The sequence below is a fragment of the Rhinichthys klamathensis genome, unplaced genomic scaffold (genome assembly GCF_029890125.1).
Source record: "Rhinichthys klamathensis goyatoka isolate OS25496 unplaced genomic scaffold, OSU_Roscu_1.1 h1tg000439l_1, whole genome shotgun sequence".
Classification (NCBI taxonomy): domain Eukaryota; kingdom Metazoa; phylum Chordata; class Actinopteri; order Cypriniformes; family Leuciscidae; genus Rhinichthys; species Rhinichthys klamathensis.
This window is the reverse complement of record NW_026606935.1, coordinates 40,001-57,464: the sequence shown is the minus strand read 5'-3', so window position 1 is coordinate 57,464 and position 17,464 is coordinate 40,001. Positions and strand designations below refer to the sequence as shown.

Genomic DNA, 17,464 nt, shown 5'->3' with positions numbered 1-17,464 from the left:
ATTCTGCATGAACCGCACACCTACTTTGAGACAAATATCGGTTGTGGATGAGTTAGGTTTGTGTAACATAAATAGTGTAGCCTATTATTAATGGTCTGACTTTACTAATTAATGCTTAAACACCCCCAAAGACAACACCGATTGCGCCCAGAAAATTACTGAAATAAATTATTTTAAAAAGAATAGCGCCCCGCACGCTGTTCCTTTCTTCTTGATTTTACGCGTTCCTGCTCCGTGTCTCATATCAACATCCCAGCGGAGGGCATGTCCGTGACAATACAGTTAAAAAAGTTCAAAAAGTAGAATTTTCTTTTTTATAAATTATTATTTTCATAAAGCTAAAAAAGGGTGCTCAGAATAAAGAAATTATGTCAAGTGCCTTTCAAATGTGTTTTTTTAATGTTCCTCTAATAAAATGATCAACTTTCTCAGTGGAAGAGCAACATTTTTTTTAATGTTGACGTTGCTGGACTCACCCTACAAGAGAATGAATGTACATGATGTGGCGTTTACGCACGCGTCACGCAAGCCCCGCCCCTTTTACCTGAAATACGCGCACCTGGATCCACGACGCGGAAGTCCTGCTGAGATTGCTCCACTTTGACATCGCCGTGGTCAGCAGTTCTGCTTTGGGACAGTCGTTGTTGGAGTTCTAAACTCTTTTGGAAATGAACTGACATGAATTTTAAGCGCAGTCGGTATGTCTTTCTGTTTCTTTACTGTCTCCGCTTTATAACGTTTGTTTACGTGATGTTTACATAACTGGACACTGATACATAGTTTGGGGAGATGGTGTTATTGTGCTATAATAATTATTAACCCTTAAAATTACTCAAAATTACGTCCATAAAGCAACATGTGTCGCATTAAATGGATTTGTATATGTCATCAGGAATACCTCACCATTGTTTTTACTTATATTCATCAAATGGTTATTAAATTTCATATTCATGTTCAGGTTTATATTTAGTTGGAAAGAAAGTAAATAGCAAAGTGTGGTTACACTTTATTTCAAGGTGTCTTTGTTACACTGTAATTATACATTTAAGTAGCTACTGAGTAATAAAGTAACTACTAAAGGGTTGGAATAAGGGTTTGGTTCGGTTAGGGTTACATGCAATTATGCATCATTTATAGGTATTACTATAGTAACTCCATGTAATAACGTTATATGTAACAATGACACTAAAACAAAATGTTAGTTATTTGCTTTTCTCCAAATTTCTGTGACAACACTCCCCCATCTCACATGTAAGTGGTCATTAAAATGTATTTTCATTGACAAAAAAAGTGTTTTAGTAAAGAATATGCATCAAACTTTTGATTCACATTACTTTGGCTTACACATTATAAGGAGGAAACCTTAACATCCATTCTAGGGTTGAAAGAAAAAAAAATATTTTATGAAATTTTTTCGTCTGTCTGATGTTTGTAATATGATTAATACTTTTCCATTGGTTAAAAGTCCCAATTATCATTTGGAAAGTTTTACCCCAAGGCAGTGTTGTTAAAGTAATTAAATTCCCCCAAATTACCTCTCATGTGAAGAATGATTTCCCAGCCACCTAAAAGGGGCTTAAATATCAAAGACAACATTTATGTTGGATGTTCAGAACTGGAGTTCCAAACTTTTCCGTTCTCAAGCTAGTTGTCAGAAGTGTTTAACTTGTTGGCAGTGCCATCTTTTAGTCCTCACCTTTCTCTCCCGTTCGCAGGTTGGACAGGCGGTGATGTTTGGCACAGAGAGCGTGTCAGGTGAAGCTTTGTTTCCCACTCTCTGAACTCCTCCACAGAATGTCACTCTTCCGCAGGCTCATGCGCAGACGACTGCACCCATGGAAGCTCGCCATCGTGGCTTTAGTGTTCGTGACTTTCCTGTTTCTGATGCAGCGAGAGGTGGTCAGTCAGAACCCCCAGGACGAACCCTGGCTCAAAGGGATAGTGGAGAAACGGGATGGCGTTCTTGGGATGGTGATTGGGGCGGTGAATAACTTCCGGGACGCTATGCCAAAGATGCAGATCAAAGCTCCCGTGAGGCAGCAGGAGCGCGAGGGCAGTCCGGCCTGTCTATCCGGATACTACACGACCGCTGAACTCCGACCGGTCCTGGAAAGGCCACCGCAAAACCCCAGCGCCCCAGGGGCTTCTGGGAAGGCTTTCCACACGGACAAGCTGGGCTCGTCAGAGCAAAAAGAGAAGGAGAGAGGAGAGGAGAAGCACTGCTTTAACTTGTACGCCAGTGATCGCATCTCTCTGAGCAGAGACCTCGGCCCTGATACCAGACCTCCAGAGTACGTACCACCGGTTTGCTTTGTGTTTGTCTTTCAGTTATAGCAGCATTTGATTGTGTGAGAGGTTAGTCAGACTGCTGGACAGGTCATATATTTGTATTGTCTTAATGTATTATCTGTCTCTTTCATATTTAAATATTCCGGGTTTCCACAGAAATATCAAGGAATTTTTAAAAAGCCATGGTCACTGACATTTATTAAGTGAATATACATTTTTCTAGTCACCAAAATGGACAACTCTTATTTTTTTTATAGAACATTTCAGTATTTATTATAAATTATTATTATTATTTTTTTAAATGTATGTGCCCTTGTAATCTTTAATCAAAATAACTTCCCCTCCCTCTTGCAGCGACATCTCTTCTCTTCTCTGATGACGTATTTACTGGGGTGAGGGCGGGACAACCACCTGTCAATCACATGAGATCCACCAATAGCAAACCACAACCATCCAATCAATTCCGGATGACAAAATCAAGTCCCGCCCTATATTTTTTTCTAGTTAGAGAAGTCGTTTCACTCGTCACAATAGGGAAGAAAAGACCATCGCAGCTTCCGTTTCATACCGACTTTAAAGGGGGGGTATAATGCCCCTTTTTACAATATGTAAAAATAAGTCTCTGCTGTCCCCAGAGTGTGTATGTGAAGTTTTAGCTCAAAATACCCTACAGATAATTTTTTACAGCATGTTAAAATTGTTCCTTTTTGAGGGTCAGTAAAAACTCGTTGTTTCGTGTGTGTCCCTTTAAATGCAAATGAGCTGCTGCTCCCGGCACAGTGGGCGGAGCTTCAAGAGCTTGTGTGTGTGTGTGTGTGTGTGTGTGTTAGCAGCTCCGATTACCTCATGCAGACAAGCACTAAAATGTCAGAAACTGTACTGCCTTTTATGTTTTAAACTGGAGTCGGACAATGATGGAGAGAATCAAGAAGAAGTGACAACATGTAGAATGCAACAGGACGTTTCTGAATGGTTAGTTGATGAATTTATGTTGCTGATGTTGAGTTAACTATCTTCAATTAGCATATTCTGTCATGATAATCTATAAAATCGCTCGTGTGGGAACTGTAAGATGCTATTGCATTTGTGTTATGTACTGTATTGCATGTGAAAAGACAGATGCGAAAGCTTGAGCTGACTCACAAATGTATACTGTATGACAACAGCTCTTCCTCTTCTCAACATGGACTGCGTGTTCCCGGGGGCGGGGCTTATGTAAATCTTAGGGTTCATGATGTCACTAACCCGGGAGGAATGTCCTGTAGTTTGTTGTAGTCTTTAAACAATGAATTCTTTAAAAGCAAATATCTTCCTTTGCTTTGAACTTTGAGCGTTGTAACTTTGCAGATGTTGTTTATGCTCAAACAGCAACATTACACACTAACTAAAGTTAGAAAAGTGAAACCATATTCAACCACCCCTTTAATGTTTAATGATTTAATCATAGGCGTCATTTACGGGGGGGACGGGTGGGACATGTCCCCACCACTTTTTGCCAGGGTCGATATTGTCCCCACCACTTTTGAAACATCTCGCGTCACGGATGTAACAATACAAATAAAACATCTCCAGTTAACTAGCAGCATTCGTTTCATTCATTTGTTAAATAAGACGCGATCTAGCGCTGAAATGTGTTGTCTTCACTCGGACGCGCGCTTCAATCCGTTGCAGAGATCTATTCGTTCCAGAGAAATCACAATTCAAAATGCACACAAACGTGTCCCTGCTTCTCTGGGTTCTAATCCGCACTCGTATAGTTTTTTTTTCCCTCATCAAAACCGATAATGTTTATCAGTGATAAAGTATATCAAGATTCTTGATATACAACCACTGATAAACATTATCGGTTTTGATGAGGGGAAAAAACTATACCGAGTGCGGACTAGAACCCTCAACCCCCGACACGCTTGGCAAAAATTCTGCCACTGGACTATCACAATACATATGCAACGCAGGCGGATCTATGTATTTATTCACGTAAAAATTCTCGATTCTGACAACATTATATTAGATCTCATTTTACGACCAATTAAACCCAAAGTACCATCACATTTTTGGTCGGACATCATACATTTTTATTTATTTCAATCAGTAAGCTACAGGACATCGTCTTTCAAACCATGACCTGCGCGAAAGAGAAAAAAGAATGAATGCGTCATTGTACCCAGCACTTTTGAAAATGCCCTTCCGAATGCGTCTCTGTCCCCACCACATTTCAAACCAAACTGACGCCCATGGATTTAATCTGCTGGATATTACACTCATTCATGAAACATGAGAAAAGCAGATGTGATTGAACCTTTTTTGCATAAATTCTCACATTCAGCTCAATTAAAGTATTTATGTAAGAATGGGATTTTGATTTACACAGAACCTTTTTCATGTTTCACGCAGTCCTGTGAATGCAGTCTCTAGAGAAATTATAAAAAAATTAATAATCACCCAGTAGTCATGACCTACTGGAAAAGTCATGTAGAAGTGGAGATTCATGAGTCAAAAAGTGTGGGAATCCATACTATTGTAAATGTTCAGCTGAAAGGAATAATATTTTAGAAAATAGTCATGTTGAAACTCTAGTGTAGTAAACATTTTAGAGGGTCCTTGTGCAAAACTGAAACACAAAAGTGTGATAGTTTTTTTTTTTTTTTTTTGCTGAATCACCTTCTGATGTGGGTTATGGAGTGCTGAACCCAAAAACCAACAAAAAATAACATGAGAAGACCACCTTGTAAATTCGATATGGTATAATTCAATTGCATATACTGTACAGTGCATAAGTCTGAGACGTTTATTTAGCATTATACTAATTTAAAATATTTTTCAATATCTAGTCCTATTTATGTGGCAGTTTTGTTTTTTTAGACATTTGCTTTATATTTGTACGAGTCACATGATCAGTGTCAATCATTTACTTGATTAGTCACCTACAAATAGTTCAGAATCTAAAATATTTCTTATTTTTCATGTCCTAGTGTTTCTTTGCTTGACATTTTTCAAAATACTTTATACAAGAGTGTTTGTTTGTATAGAATCTGTCTGGATAATCAGTGGCCCTGTGAAACTACAGACTAGCTTTTCTCCTCAGACACGTTATTTAAACATGTCTATGCAGATATTGCGTCTAATTACAGACTGAGACAAAGAAGAGCTTTTCTCTAATTAAACACGTTTGTTCTTGCCCTGATATACATACAACCAAGCCTGGAGTTCCTATTGGTGCTCATTGTTTTACAAAGTGTCACACAACACACAATTAGTCAACTGAAAAATAACATCCAGACTAGGGCTAAAATAGAAATCTAGTTAAAATAATTAAAATATGCACCAATATAAAACTACATGGTGAAATATCAGTTGCACTTTATTTTACAGTACGTGTACTTACAGTGTACTTACCTAAGAAAGTACTGGTTAATATAAGGTAACTACATGGGTTAAGGTTAGGTTCATGGTTAGTTATTACCCAGTTATTGTAAGTACTAAAATAAGTACATAGCACGTACATGGGGAACAGGAGTATAAAATAAAGTGCTACACAAATATCTTAAACTGTTTTAACACATGTACAATAATTATATGCCAAAACAAATCCTGAGAGATAATGGAAATGAAATGTTGAATCAGTGTTGAACTGATTAATAGACTTGGCTGTTTAATCCGACTCACAGAAATGAATCAAACTTTCCTTTTCTTTTCTAATGCTGGTTTTGCTACAATCTTAGATGTTATTTTAGTACTATAATTGAGATACTATCTTAGTTTAGTTAAAATATTGAGGTGTTTTTTTTTTTAAGTTAGTTCTAGTAATTTTGTTTTGTCATTTGTAAATTTGTGTTTTTGCCATTTTTATTAGTTTAAAAAAAAAAATATATATAGACAGTATATAGTGTTTATTAATTTCTATTTCAGGTTTAGTTATTTTAGAAAGCCTTGTTTTTAAATATTTTATTTTATTTCAAGTAATGAAAGTGTTCTAGAAAAGGTTTTAGTCTTTAGGAAAATGAATGGCCAATCAGTCTTGACTCCTATTGAGTAAAATGCCTTATATAATTAATATGCCATATTTCTCCTTCTCCCCTTTTCTCTCTCAGATGCATCGAGCAGACGTTCAGGCGCTGTCCACCCCTGCCGACCACAAGTGTGATCATCGTGTTCCACAATGAAGCGTGGAGTACGTTACTGCGGACCGTCTACAGCGTCCTGCACACCTCTCCTGCTCTTCTCCTCAAAGAGATCATCCTCGTGGATGACGCCAGCGTTGACGGTAACTCACCTCAAGCCTGTAGTCCCTCGAGACCATCATGTGCTTTAATGGGCGTCCGGTTTCACTCAAGCAACCCGTTTGACAGAATCCTTGTAGGCCTGCTGACACCTGGCCGCTTGTTACTGCGGGAAGCAGAGCTGTTTGGGAATGTCCTCGGAGGAGTTTTGCTCCGTCAGTGAGGAATAGGGGGGTATCAGTGGACTCTTAAAAACCAGATCTGTGACAGGCGGACCAGAAGGAAGAAATGCAAAGAGGAAAATGAGCATTAGAGCGACTGGTTTTCCGAACTGGTTTAAAGCAACACTAAGTAAGATTTTTTACCTTAAAATAATGTTTCCAAAATGGTTTCAGTGGTTCATTAAGTCGTAACAGGGTGAAAGGCACTTCTGGATTCGCTTTGCCGTCCTATATCTGCTATAACCACGCTATGTAAGATTGCGAGATCGGGTCGCGTTTCTCTAATGAGACATAAGAAAACTACAAATTTGACTTGCTTTACGTCAAGCGCTACAATAGTCATTATTTTGTTTTTCTTCGTTTCTGATGTCGCAATTCATCATACTTTCATGAAATCATGCAACATACTCTACCTTGTCTGATAAACAACGAGTGTGTGTGCGACAGTAGGAGGCGGTAGGGTAAATTATTTACGACAGCGCTAATGGACAATTCCGCTTCCAACCTGTAGGGCGACCGCAGAGGAAAAGTTACTTGGTGTTGCTTTAACTTCAGGAGCTGTATTTGACATTAGACCTCAAGTGGCTCAAAACAACACAGCAACAAAATCGCATGGTAAAAAAAGAAGTCTTTAAAATCAAACCTTGCAATTTTTTTGCAGCATTCATTTTGGCAATATGCTAAATAATTGTTCTAATCTGAATTAAGTTTCTTGAGTTTCAATGGATTCATGTTCTCAGCAACTAAAACAAACACACAATGTTTATCCTCGCTGTGACTCGTGTTTAAAGGCATTATAGTTCATTCAAAAATGATAATTCTGTCATTAATTAGTTACTCACCCTGATGTCGTTCCAAGGTCGTAAGACTTTCGTTCATCTTCGGAACAGAAATTAAGATATTTTTAATGAAATCTGAGAGATATGTCCCTCCATTGACAGCTACGCAACTAATACTTTGATGCTTCAAAAAGTTCGTAAAGAGATCATAAAACTAATTGATATGAATTGAGCGGTTTAGTCCAAATGTTCTGAAGTGACTCGATTGCTTTATATGATGAACAGATTGAATTTAGGCTTTTATTCACAACATTTATCAACTCACACATCAGTTGTGGTAAACGTAAGCTCAAGCATGTTCAAGCATGTAGAACCAATGAGATTCATTCTCGTGTTACGCATCACGTTTGAGCTTCTGCAAGAACCAATGAGGTTCATTCTCATGTTACGCGTCACGTTTGAGCTTCTGTAAGAACCAATGAGGTTCATTCTCGTGTTACGCAGCACGTTTTAGCTTCTGTAAGAACCAATGAGTTTCATTCTCATGTTACGCGTCACGTTTGAGCTTCTGTAAGAACCAATGAGGTTCATTCTCGTGTTACGCAGCACGTTTGAGCTTCTGTAAGAACCAATGAGGTTCATTCTCATGTTACGCGTCACGTTTGAGCTTCTGTAAGAACCAATGAGGTTCATTCTCGTGTTACGCAGCACGTTTGAGCTTCTGTAAGAACCAATGAGGTTCATTCTCATGTTACGCGTCACGTTTGAGCTTCTGTAAGAACCAATGAGGTTCATTCTCGTGTTACGCAGCACGTTTGAGCTTCTGTAAGAACCAATGAGGTTCATTCTCATGTTACGCGTCACGTTTGAGCTTCTGTAAGAACCAATGAGGTTCATTCTCGTGTTACGCAGCACGTTTGAGCTTCTGTAAGAACCAATGGGGTTTGTTCTTGCGCGTCAAGCAGATTTGGTAGAGCTTGTTTATGTTCGCTGATCAATGTTAAATGTGAATAAAAGACTGAATTAAATCTGTTCATCATATAAAACAATCGAGTCTCCTCAAAAACTGTGGCTAAACTCATATGGATTAGCTTTACGATCTCTTTATGAACTTTTTGAAGCGTCAAAGTGGTAGTTGCGTAGCTGTCAATGGAGGGACAGAATCTCTCAGATTTCATTAAAAAGATCTTAATTTTTGTTCCAAAGATGAACGAAAGTCTTACGAGTTTGGAACCATATGAGGGTGATTAATTACTGACAGAATTTTCCTTTTTGGGTGAAGTAACCCTTTAATGTAGTCTGGTTTCTTTCACATTGTGCAGTTTTGATCATGGCTTTTGAGGATGATGGCGTGACGCACAACCTGTTAATGACATTTGACTAATTTCGACTGACTTGCAGATGAATTTGCACCAAAATACCGTAGTGTTTTTGATTGGGCAACAACAAAAGACAAATAAACCAATTGCTTTCAAAAGTTTGGGGTCGGTAAGATTTTTTAAAACAATTTCAAAAGAGGTCTCTTGTAAAATACAGTCATTAGTCTTCAGTGTCACATGATCCTTCAGAAATCATTCTAATATGCTGATTTGCTGCTCAAGAAACATTTCTGATTATTATCAGGTTTATTATTATATGTTGAAAATATAAAAAAAATGATGGAAACCATGATACTTTTTTCAGGATTCTTTCATGAACAAAGTTAGAAAGAACAGCATTTTCCCAAAATAGAATTATTTTGTAACATTATAATGTCTTCATTGATACTTTTTTGATAAATGTATTGCATCCTTGCCAAATAAAAGTATTGGTTTCTTAAAAAAAAAATCGTACTGACCCCAGACTATTGAATGGTAGTCTATGTAGTTAGTTGCGTTTGGTTATTTGAATTTAGCATTGGTTTTTACCCTGCTGAACAGACCAAAACAAACCTGCTATGCATTTTTTGGTTGAGAAGCACTGCACTAGTATAAGCACCTTTCCGTTGCCCCGGTTGAGTCACGCAGGGACTGAACTTTCTCTCTTGGCAGCCCGCCAATGTGAGGAATCAAAGCCAGGGAATTGGCTTTCAGCTATTCTTTTACGCTCCCTCTTCTTTTAATTACACCCTCCGTCTCTCCTTCTCAAGCAGTTCCAGCTTCCGCTGAGAAAGACCAGTCTTCTGTGTGTTGACCCCCGCCCTCAGAGGCAGCCAAAACCTATAGGACGTCCCGCAGCGCTGCTGTGAATCATTTTAGCTGCTTTCAGCAGGCTTGTGTTTTACACCTTTACTCTTAAATGATTCTGAAGAGGATAATACACATTATGTGATATCATAAATCATAATGTCTGTGTTGGGAAAGCTACTCTTAAACTGCAGCTTCCCAAGCAACTCATAATTTAAAGTAGTTAAATGGTCAAGCAACCCTCCCTGCTGAGAATAAAAAAGACTAACGTGTTGAAAAAGACTAAGGCTGGTCTGGTGCAATGGTTTATGGGGGGTTTTCTGTGCCATTAGTGTCACCAAAAAGAAACGGAAAAACGTGGCATGCCGTTTGGTCTGATTTCTGCTAGTTTGACGTTACTGTATGTATCACTATTTTTAGCTAGTTACTCCTCAGTTCTGTTTAATATATAATATTATGCCAAAGTGCTGGTCAGTGGCGTAACCCTGAGGGCTGCTGGGAACTGCAGACTCATGAAAGGAGATATTTATGCTTAATGAATATGTACACACCCATATCTACTAGATTAAAGGTACTGCTTGTGCTTTGTCCTGCTCTTTTGGTAAAAAGGTATTATTATATCTGTTATCCCAGTATACTGAATCTAAGACATATCTTGACAGAATACTGAATCAGTTTGAAGGCAAAATGTTAGACATTTAACCATATACAGTAACATTTAGAAGTTGAAAGTGCACAGACTGACATGATATAAATAAAACGACTCTCAAATCTGTTTCAAAAACTAGTGAACAGTTTTGCTCTACTGACTTTACCTCACACTGACTACATAGGCAGCTGCCTTTTAAGGGAGCATCCAAACTAAAGACATATGCTTTTATGCTCTACATATGCTTGATATTTTAATAAGCATAGAAATACTTGAACAAGCATTATAGTGCTCACAAACACATATTAAATATACACTAGTTTTTAGAAGTTTGGATTTGGTAAGATTTTGACGGAAGTCTTTTATGCTCACCAAGGCTTCATTTTATTTAATCAAAAATACATAAAAAAGCAGTAATATTATTGCAATTCAAAATAACTGTTTTTAATATGAATTTATTTTAAAATGTAATTTATTCCTGTGATGCAAAGCTGAATTTCCATCATCATTACGCAGCTGCTCAAGACAAAGCTCTTATTATCACTGTTGAAAACAGCTGCTTTATATTTTTGTGGAAACTGACACTTTTTTCAGGATTCTTTGATGAATAGGACGTTTAAAAGAACAGCATTTATTTGAAATAAAAATATTTTGTAACATAAATGTCTTTACTGTCAATTTTGATCAATTTAATACATCCTGGCTGAATAACAGTATTCTTTTCTTTAAAAGAAAATCTTAGCGGCCACAGAATATTAAATTCATCTTCCATCTGGATGCATTTTGTACTGAGCTTGTTGCAATGCATTCTGGGATTCCCTTCTCTGAAAGGATGCATGCCTTGAATTTTGCGTAAAGAAGTTTTAACAATTATTGATTGTAAAACGCACAAAAACACATTGTTTTGACTTTTCTGTTTCTCACAGAGCGACTAAAGGACGAACTGGACGAGTATCTGAAACAGCTGCACATCGTTCGCGTGGTCCGCCAGCGTGAGCGAAAAGGCCTGATCACTGCCCGGCTCCTCGGGGCCTCCGTGTCCACAGGGGACACTCTCACCTTCCTGGATGCCCACTGTGAGTAGCCAAACTCTGGTATGTGAAATCACTGAGTTATATGAGCGACTTGCCATTTTAAAGAGCAAATCACTCCCACTCAAGTTGCTGGATTCACATTAATAGGGTTCGTCTCCTAATAAAAACATACTCTTTATAACAGGCCTGTGGTCAGTTAGAGCTGCTCTACGCTGGAAAGAATCTGACGCTTTTTAATTCCGTTTGAGTTTAGGCTTGTTAAACATTCATGATGTTATTAAGACCGTGTTTACGCTGGGAAACAGTCTGGCAGAATGCAACAATTTGCTCAAATTGATTTCGAACACAGTCTTATTTATTCATATCGGCTGTGTTTATTCATCTGAGTGTTGTAAGCAAATACGTCCATGTAAATGAGAGTAAGAGGGGATGGTTTAGCCTAAGGATTGGAAAGTACTGTATGCAAGTTTGCAAACTTAAAAAGGCCATATTTTGCCCAAAGTCTTGATCTTTATTTTTGGGCTCTACTAGAATATGTTCAAAAAAACACATTATTTTCCCCACATTTGAAGTTGTTGCAGCACCTCTCTTCCCGGTCTGTCAGTAACGCTCTGTTTAGTTCCTGTCTCCATAAAGCCCCTCCTTCTCAAAAGCACAATGTGCTCTGATTGGTTGGCTGGACCAGTATGTTGTGATTGGTCCATCGCTTCAGCGTGTTTCTGAAATGTCCTGCCCTAACTAACTCAACCAGGCTCCGCCCCTTTATTCTGTGCATGCCTTTGCCGGGAATTATTTAAATGAGGAATATTCCCGGAATAAAAACTCAAGACTACAATGGAGTCGTTTCAGGGAGTTCAGAAACAGTGACACTGATATAATATGGACTTTGTAACTTCGTAGACCTTTTTCAAGCTCAAACAGCAACATTTTAAAAAGCATACTAGGTCCTCTTTGATTTCTCAGACTTCTCAAGATGCTTCAGCTTTATCATGCTTCATTTGTTTAGGTGAATGTTTCCACGGATGGCTTGAGCCGCTGCTGGCCAGGATAGCGGAGAACTCCACTGCCGTAGTGAGTCCTGACATCACCACCATTGACCTGAACACATTTGAGTTCATGAAACCCTCACCGTACGGACAGCACCACAACCGGGGGAATTTCGACTGGGGCCTGTCCTTTGGCTGGGAAACCCTTCCAGATCATGAGAAACAGAGGCGCAAAGATGAGACATTCCCAATTAAGTAAGGAAACGCTCAGCTTTACAATAAAGTAGGGGTGTAACGGTTCTCAATAAAAAAATCGAACCGTACCGCTCTCCACCCGCGGTTCGACACGCACTTGCACCGCGGTTCATCTCAAATCTGACGTCGCATACGCATCTATAAAATGGTTTGTTGAAAATAACACGTAAAACAGACAGACAGAGTTAGGCTAATGTATGTTTCTGTCGATGGAAACGCATGCGCGCACATGGAAAGTTCGCAAATATTAAGTTCTCTTATGTCAACATGCCCATCTTGGCGAGTATCCTAGCAAACATAGTAGGTTATGTCTTAAGTGAACGTACAGTAGAGAAAGAACGCATGTGTCTTGCATTATTCCATGCATTTTCTTAAAGTGACAGCAGCCTAATATTCCTGCTGTTTGTGATTTTAATGTTAATCAAACAACAAAAGACACTGCTCTTGACTGAATTGCTTTTGTAACCTTAATAATGATGAATCTTAATTTAATTTGTACAGTGGAGATTTTATGCAGTTGGTTTACATTTGATTACTTTATTCAGTTTACCTGAAAACTACTGTTGGAAACCTGAAAAGCACTGTTTATTTTATTTGTATCATTTGCTCTATTGTATTTATTTGTGCTGTTGCTTATAGTTTGAATATTTGTACTTATTTTATTTATTTTTATTTGACAGTAGTCCTTTTTTCCCTGAACATAGCACATACTGAACCGTACCGAAACCGTGACCCTAAAACCGTGATACAAACCAAACCGTGAGTAATTTGAACCATTACCCCCCTACAGTAAAGGAATTGTTCACCCAAAAATGAAAATTACTTTGACTTTCCAAAGTATGAGATCATTATTTGATCAAAAATACTGTAAAACAATAATATTGGGAAGTATTACAATACATTTTTTCTTTTATGTTCAGTGGAAAATAAAAAGTTAACTATTCCTTAAATGCTTTTACTGAGAGAGTAAATAGATTTGACAATACTCAGAAGAAAATTGTTTGTTTTCCATTAAATGCTTTTATTACACACACACACACACACACACACACACACACACACACACACACACACACACACACACACACACACACACACACACACACACACACACACACACACACACACACACACACACACACACACACACACACACACACACACACACACACACACACACACATTTCAGTCATTTTCTATCTAATGAAAATCATTCAAAAGCAGAGAAACATTTACACTGTAATCGCATCTGTCCTCGCAGGACGCCAACGTTCGCAGGGGGATTGTTCTCCATTTCCAGAGATTACTTCTACCATGTAGGAAGCTATGATGAGGAGATGGAGATTTGGGGTGGAGAAAATATTGAAATGTCCTTCAGGGTGAGTCAAAAACTCAAAATTCATGTTACACAGTCCTTGTTTATGAACATCTTTAGGTCGTTCTTTGCATATACACACAACCGTTCAGAAATTAATAGTTTTTATTCAGAAAGATTACATTTAATTGTTAAAATGCGACCGTAAAGACATTTACAATGTTACAAAAGATTCAAATAAACTCTGCTCTTTTGAACTTTCTATTCATCAAAGAATTCTGAAAAAATGTATCATGGGATCAAGCAGCACAACTGTTTTCAACATCAATAATAATAAGACATTTTCATAATATTACAGTTTTTACTGTTTTTTTTTTTATCAAATAAATGCAGCCTTGAAGAGCTAAATACCCCAAACTTTTGAATGGTAGTGTATAGTAATTGTCAACCTTGAATGAAGCAATGATTTCTGCATTTGCAATGTAATGGATCAAACACTTTTAGAGATTCACGGCAAGAAAATGATATTAAGTTTTGTCTGTTACTGTAATTGCTTGGTATCTAAATGTTCTTTAGTTATTTGAGAAATTACCACATTAAAGCTGCTGTCCGTAACTTTTTTGGGTTAAAAATTATCCAAAATAATAATAATTAAAAAAAACATAACCAGCCAGTGTTCAAAAATATCTGCTTGCTTTTGCCCGATTCAAAACGGTTAGCTTGTAATAATGATTTTAATTCCAGTGGTACTGGTGGATTTCCGCGGGAAATACGAGCATGTCTTTGCGTCATTACGTCACATCTGTACACATAAAGAAGGCGTCCCGGCTAGTCGGCTATATTGCGTGAGGATGTTGGAGGTGGACATTTTTAGCCTTTTCTCACAGCATTAAATAATTAAACTTATGGCGGATCCAGAAAGGTTCAAACGACAATCACCAGTGACAACTGGACATTCACCACTTGTAAAACCCCAAATAATTCGGACTTCGGAGTGGGTAGAGAAAAAAGAGACTGCAACTGGCCCACGCGAAAACAAGGATAAACATCGGTTCAAAACGGACGCAGAGACGGCTTTTTTTCTTTTAGGACAGGTAAGACATTTCAATAGTTCAATCATGTAACAGTAGCACACTTGTTCGCTTAATTCACACAGTTACGGAGTTTCCTGTCTTTATTCGTTTAGCTATTATGGTAAATATTTTGTGCTAGCTATGAGAGGGAGCAATTCACCTCTACTCCAAGCAAACCAAACCGGCCTCCTCCTAAATTATATATAGTTTTAAATATGCATCGGATTACAGATAAGTGTTTTTTTTTCTTTTCTTTTTTCTCAAAGAAAACCAGTAAAGAAACATTAATTTATTGGTATGACAATTAGAAATTAGACTGCACAGAAATAGAAACTGAACTACAGGGTAATCATAATACACATTAAATGTAGTCACAATGCTGATGTTGATAATTTGAGAACAAAGTATAATTTGAAAGGTTTGACGCGATCGTTATATTTAATCAGCACGATTTACTGCAAGGCTTTCCCCCCTTAGTTGATGTGGATGTTACTTACTTGTTCAGATGACATTTTCCGATGAAAATTCGTATGTTGTCATGGTCATATTGTAGGCCTACTTCCAAAAGTAGAATGTGTGATTCTGAATGCCAGTTTCCACATCGGCGCGGTGACTGACAGACTCGCAGTCTCAAAACATTGTGTTCATCCGCGCTGTTTCATGCCGATGTGCAACTCACGCAAAGTTAATAATTCCGCGAATAACTGCAATTACAGATTTCAAACAGAGATGGCGACAAAGAGGAAAAATGCCGGACTGCAGCTTTAACTGTTAAATTAAGTAAAAGATGTGTGTATGTAACTTAAATTTACATTAACTTGCTTTTGTGAATATTTAAGTAGTGATGCAAATGAATCAATGAGTCAGAATTTTGAATCAATTCATGGAAATGAATCAATTTCCAACTCTAATGGCATTTCTGCTTTAAAAGTTTAAATCAGTGACTGTAGAAAAGCAAGGATTGGAAAACTAGTTAAACGACACTGTCTTTATTTAAAAATCTGTCCATGAAGTTCCCTAATGTGTGTGTAATGTGTATTGGATAAATAAAGCTCTTCCTTTTTCTCTAGCAGGGTTCCCGCGGGGTCTTAAAAAGCCTTAAAAGCATTGAATTTATTAATTTGGAAATAATACCTTAAAAAGACTTTAAAAAGTCTTGAATTTTGATGGCTGGGTCTTAAAAATTGTGCTGTATGACATGTACCTTCTCCGTATTGTATTTTTCCTCAAAAGTTTCATTTGTCAACCACGATTATTATGATTTTCGATGTTTATTGTTCAGGGGTCTCTCAGTTCCCCATATTCCCAGCATGGAATAAGTAGCTAGCTAATGTTAAAAAGCTAATGGCAAACTTTCTTCTGGCCTACTGATTTTTTTTATTTTTTTCACACCTGCTTGGCTTATCATCTTTTACCCATTCCACATTTGAAAAATAAATGAACACAAGTTCAAGGATTTTGTTTTTCTTTGCTGGTAGGGACGTGAAATAGGTATTAATTTTTTCTATAAATGGTCTTAAAAAGACTTGAATTTAACTTGAAGAAACCTGTAGGAACCCTGTCTAGTCTTGACCCCCTGCTCTCGTCCTTCAGGTGTGGCAGTGCGGCGGGCAGCTAGAGATCATCCCCTGTTCAGTCGTTGGGCACGTGTTTCGCACTAAGAGTCCGCACACCTTCCCCAAAGGCACGCAGGTGATCGCTCGCAACCAGGTGCGTCTGGCTGAGGTCTGGATGGATGACTTTAAAGAGATCTTCTACCGGAGGAACCAGCAGGCCGCTCAAATCGCCAAAGAGGTACAACTCCCAACATTCCCAGTCCCTCATTATTGTACCAGTTCCAATAAGATACTGTGAAGGTTTAGTTGGAGCAACTGAACGGCACCAAGGCTAGTGTGTTGCTCCCAACATTTGAAGAGCTCTCCCAGTCCGATGCCCTCTCTTCAGTTTTTCCCAACTGACCTATAAAATAAAGGCTAATATATGTTTATTAATAATACATTAATAAATATAATCACTGCTTATTAATAGTTAGTAAGCTAGTTGTTAAGTTTAGGTATTGGGTAGGATTAAGGGATGTGGAATATGGTTATGTAGAATATGTGCTTCATAACTAAGTACTAACAGCCAATATCCTATAATATTTATATATATATATTAGTCTTTATGAAAAAGTTTTTTTAAGTCTCGTTTTAAAAAGCTGTTAAAATAAATTATTTTATTCATATAAATATTTTAGTTGAAATTTCATTTTCTCTTTAATGTTTTAAATTATTTAAATGTATTATTATAATCATTTATGTACATGTAATTATTGAATTTATGTATCCTTTCAAATAAAGGAAAAAGGCTAATGATCAAAATAAATAATAATTAAAATAATTAAAAATGTAAATAATACATACAACTTTTTATTAATTATTTTTAAGATAGCAAAAATGTTTTAATAATTTGCATTGTTTTTATTTTTAATAAATTGAA

The 17,464-nt window shown here is 37.5% G+C and overlaps 1 protein-coding gene across 1 annotated transcript in view; it reads left to right on the top strand.

Moving 5' to 3' along the window:
• Nucleotides 1–444: 444 nt before the first annotated feature.
• galnt3 (UDP-N-acetyl-alpha-D-galactosamine:polypeptide N-acetylgalactosaminyltransferase 3 (GalNAc-T3)) overlaps nucleotides 445–17,464 on the top strand; it is a 23,816-nt gene continuing 6,796 nt past the window's right edge. Inside the window, 7 exon segments of the mRNA XM_056236133.1 lie at nucleotides 445–698; nucleotides 1,716–2,291; nucleotides 6,381–6,553; nucleotides 11,250–11,399; nucleotides 12,364–12,598; nucleotides 13,860–13,977; nucleotides 16,580–16,780. Of these exon segments, the coding sequence (XP_056092108.1) occupies nucleotides 1,795–2,291; nucleotides 6,381–6,553; nucleotides 11,250–11,399; nucleotides 12,364–12,598; nucleotides 13,860–13,977; nucleotides 16,580–16,780 (1,374 nt within the window). The 5' untranslated portion in view covers nucleotides 445–698; nucleotides 1,716–1,794.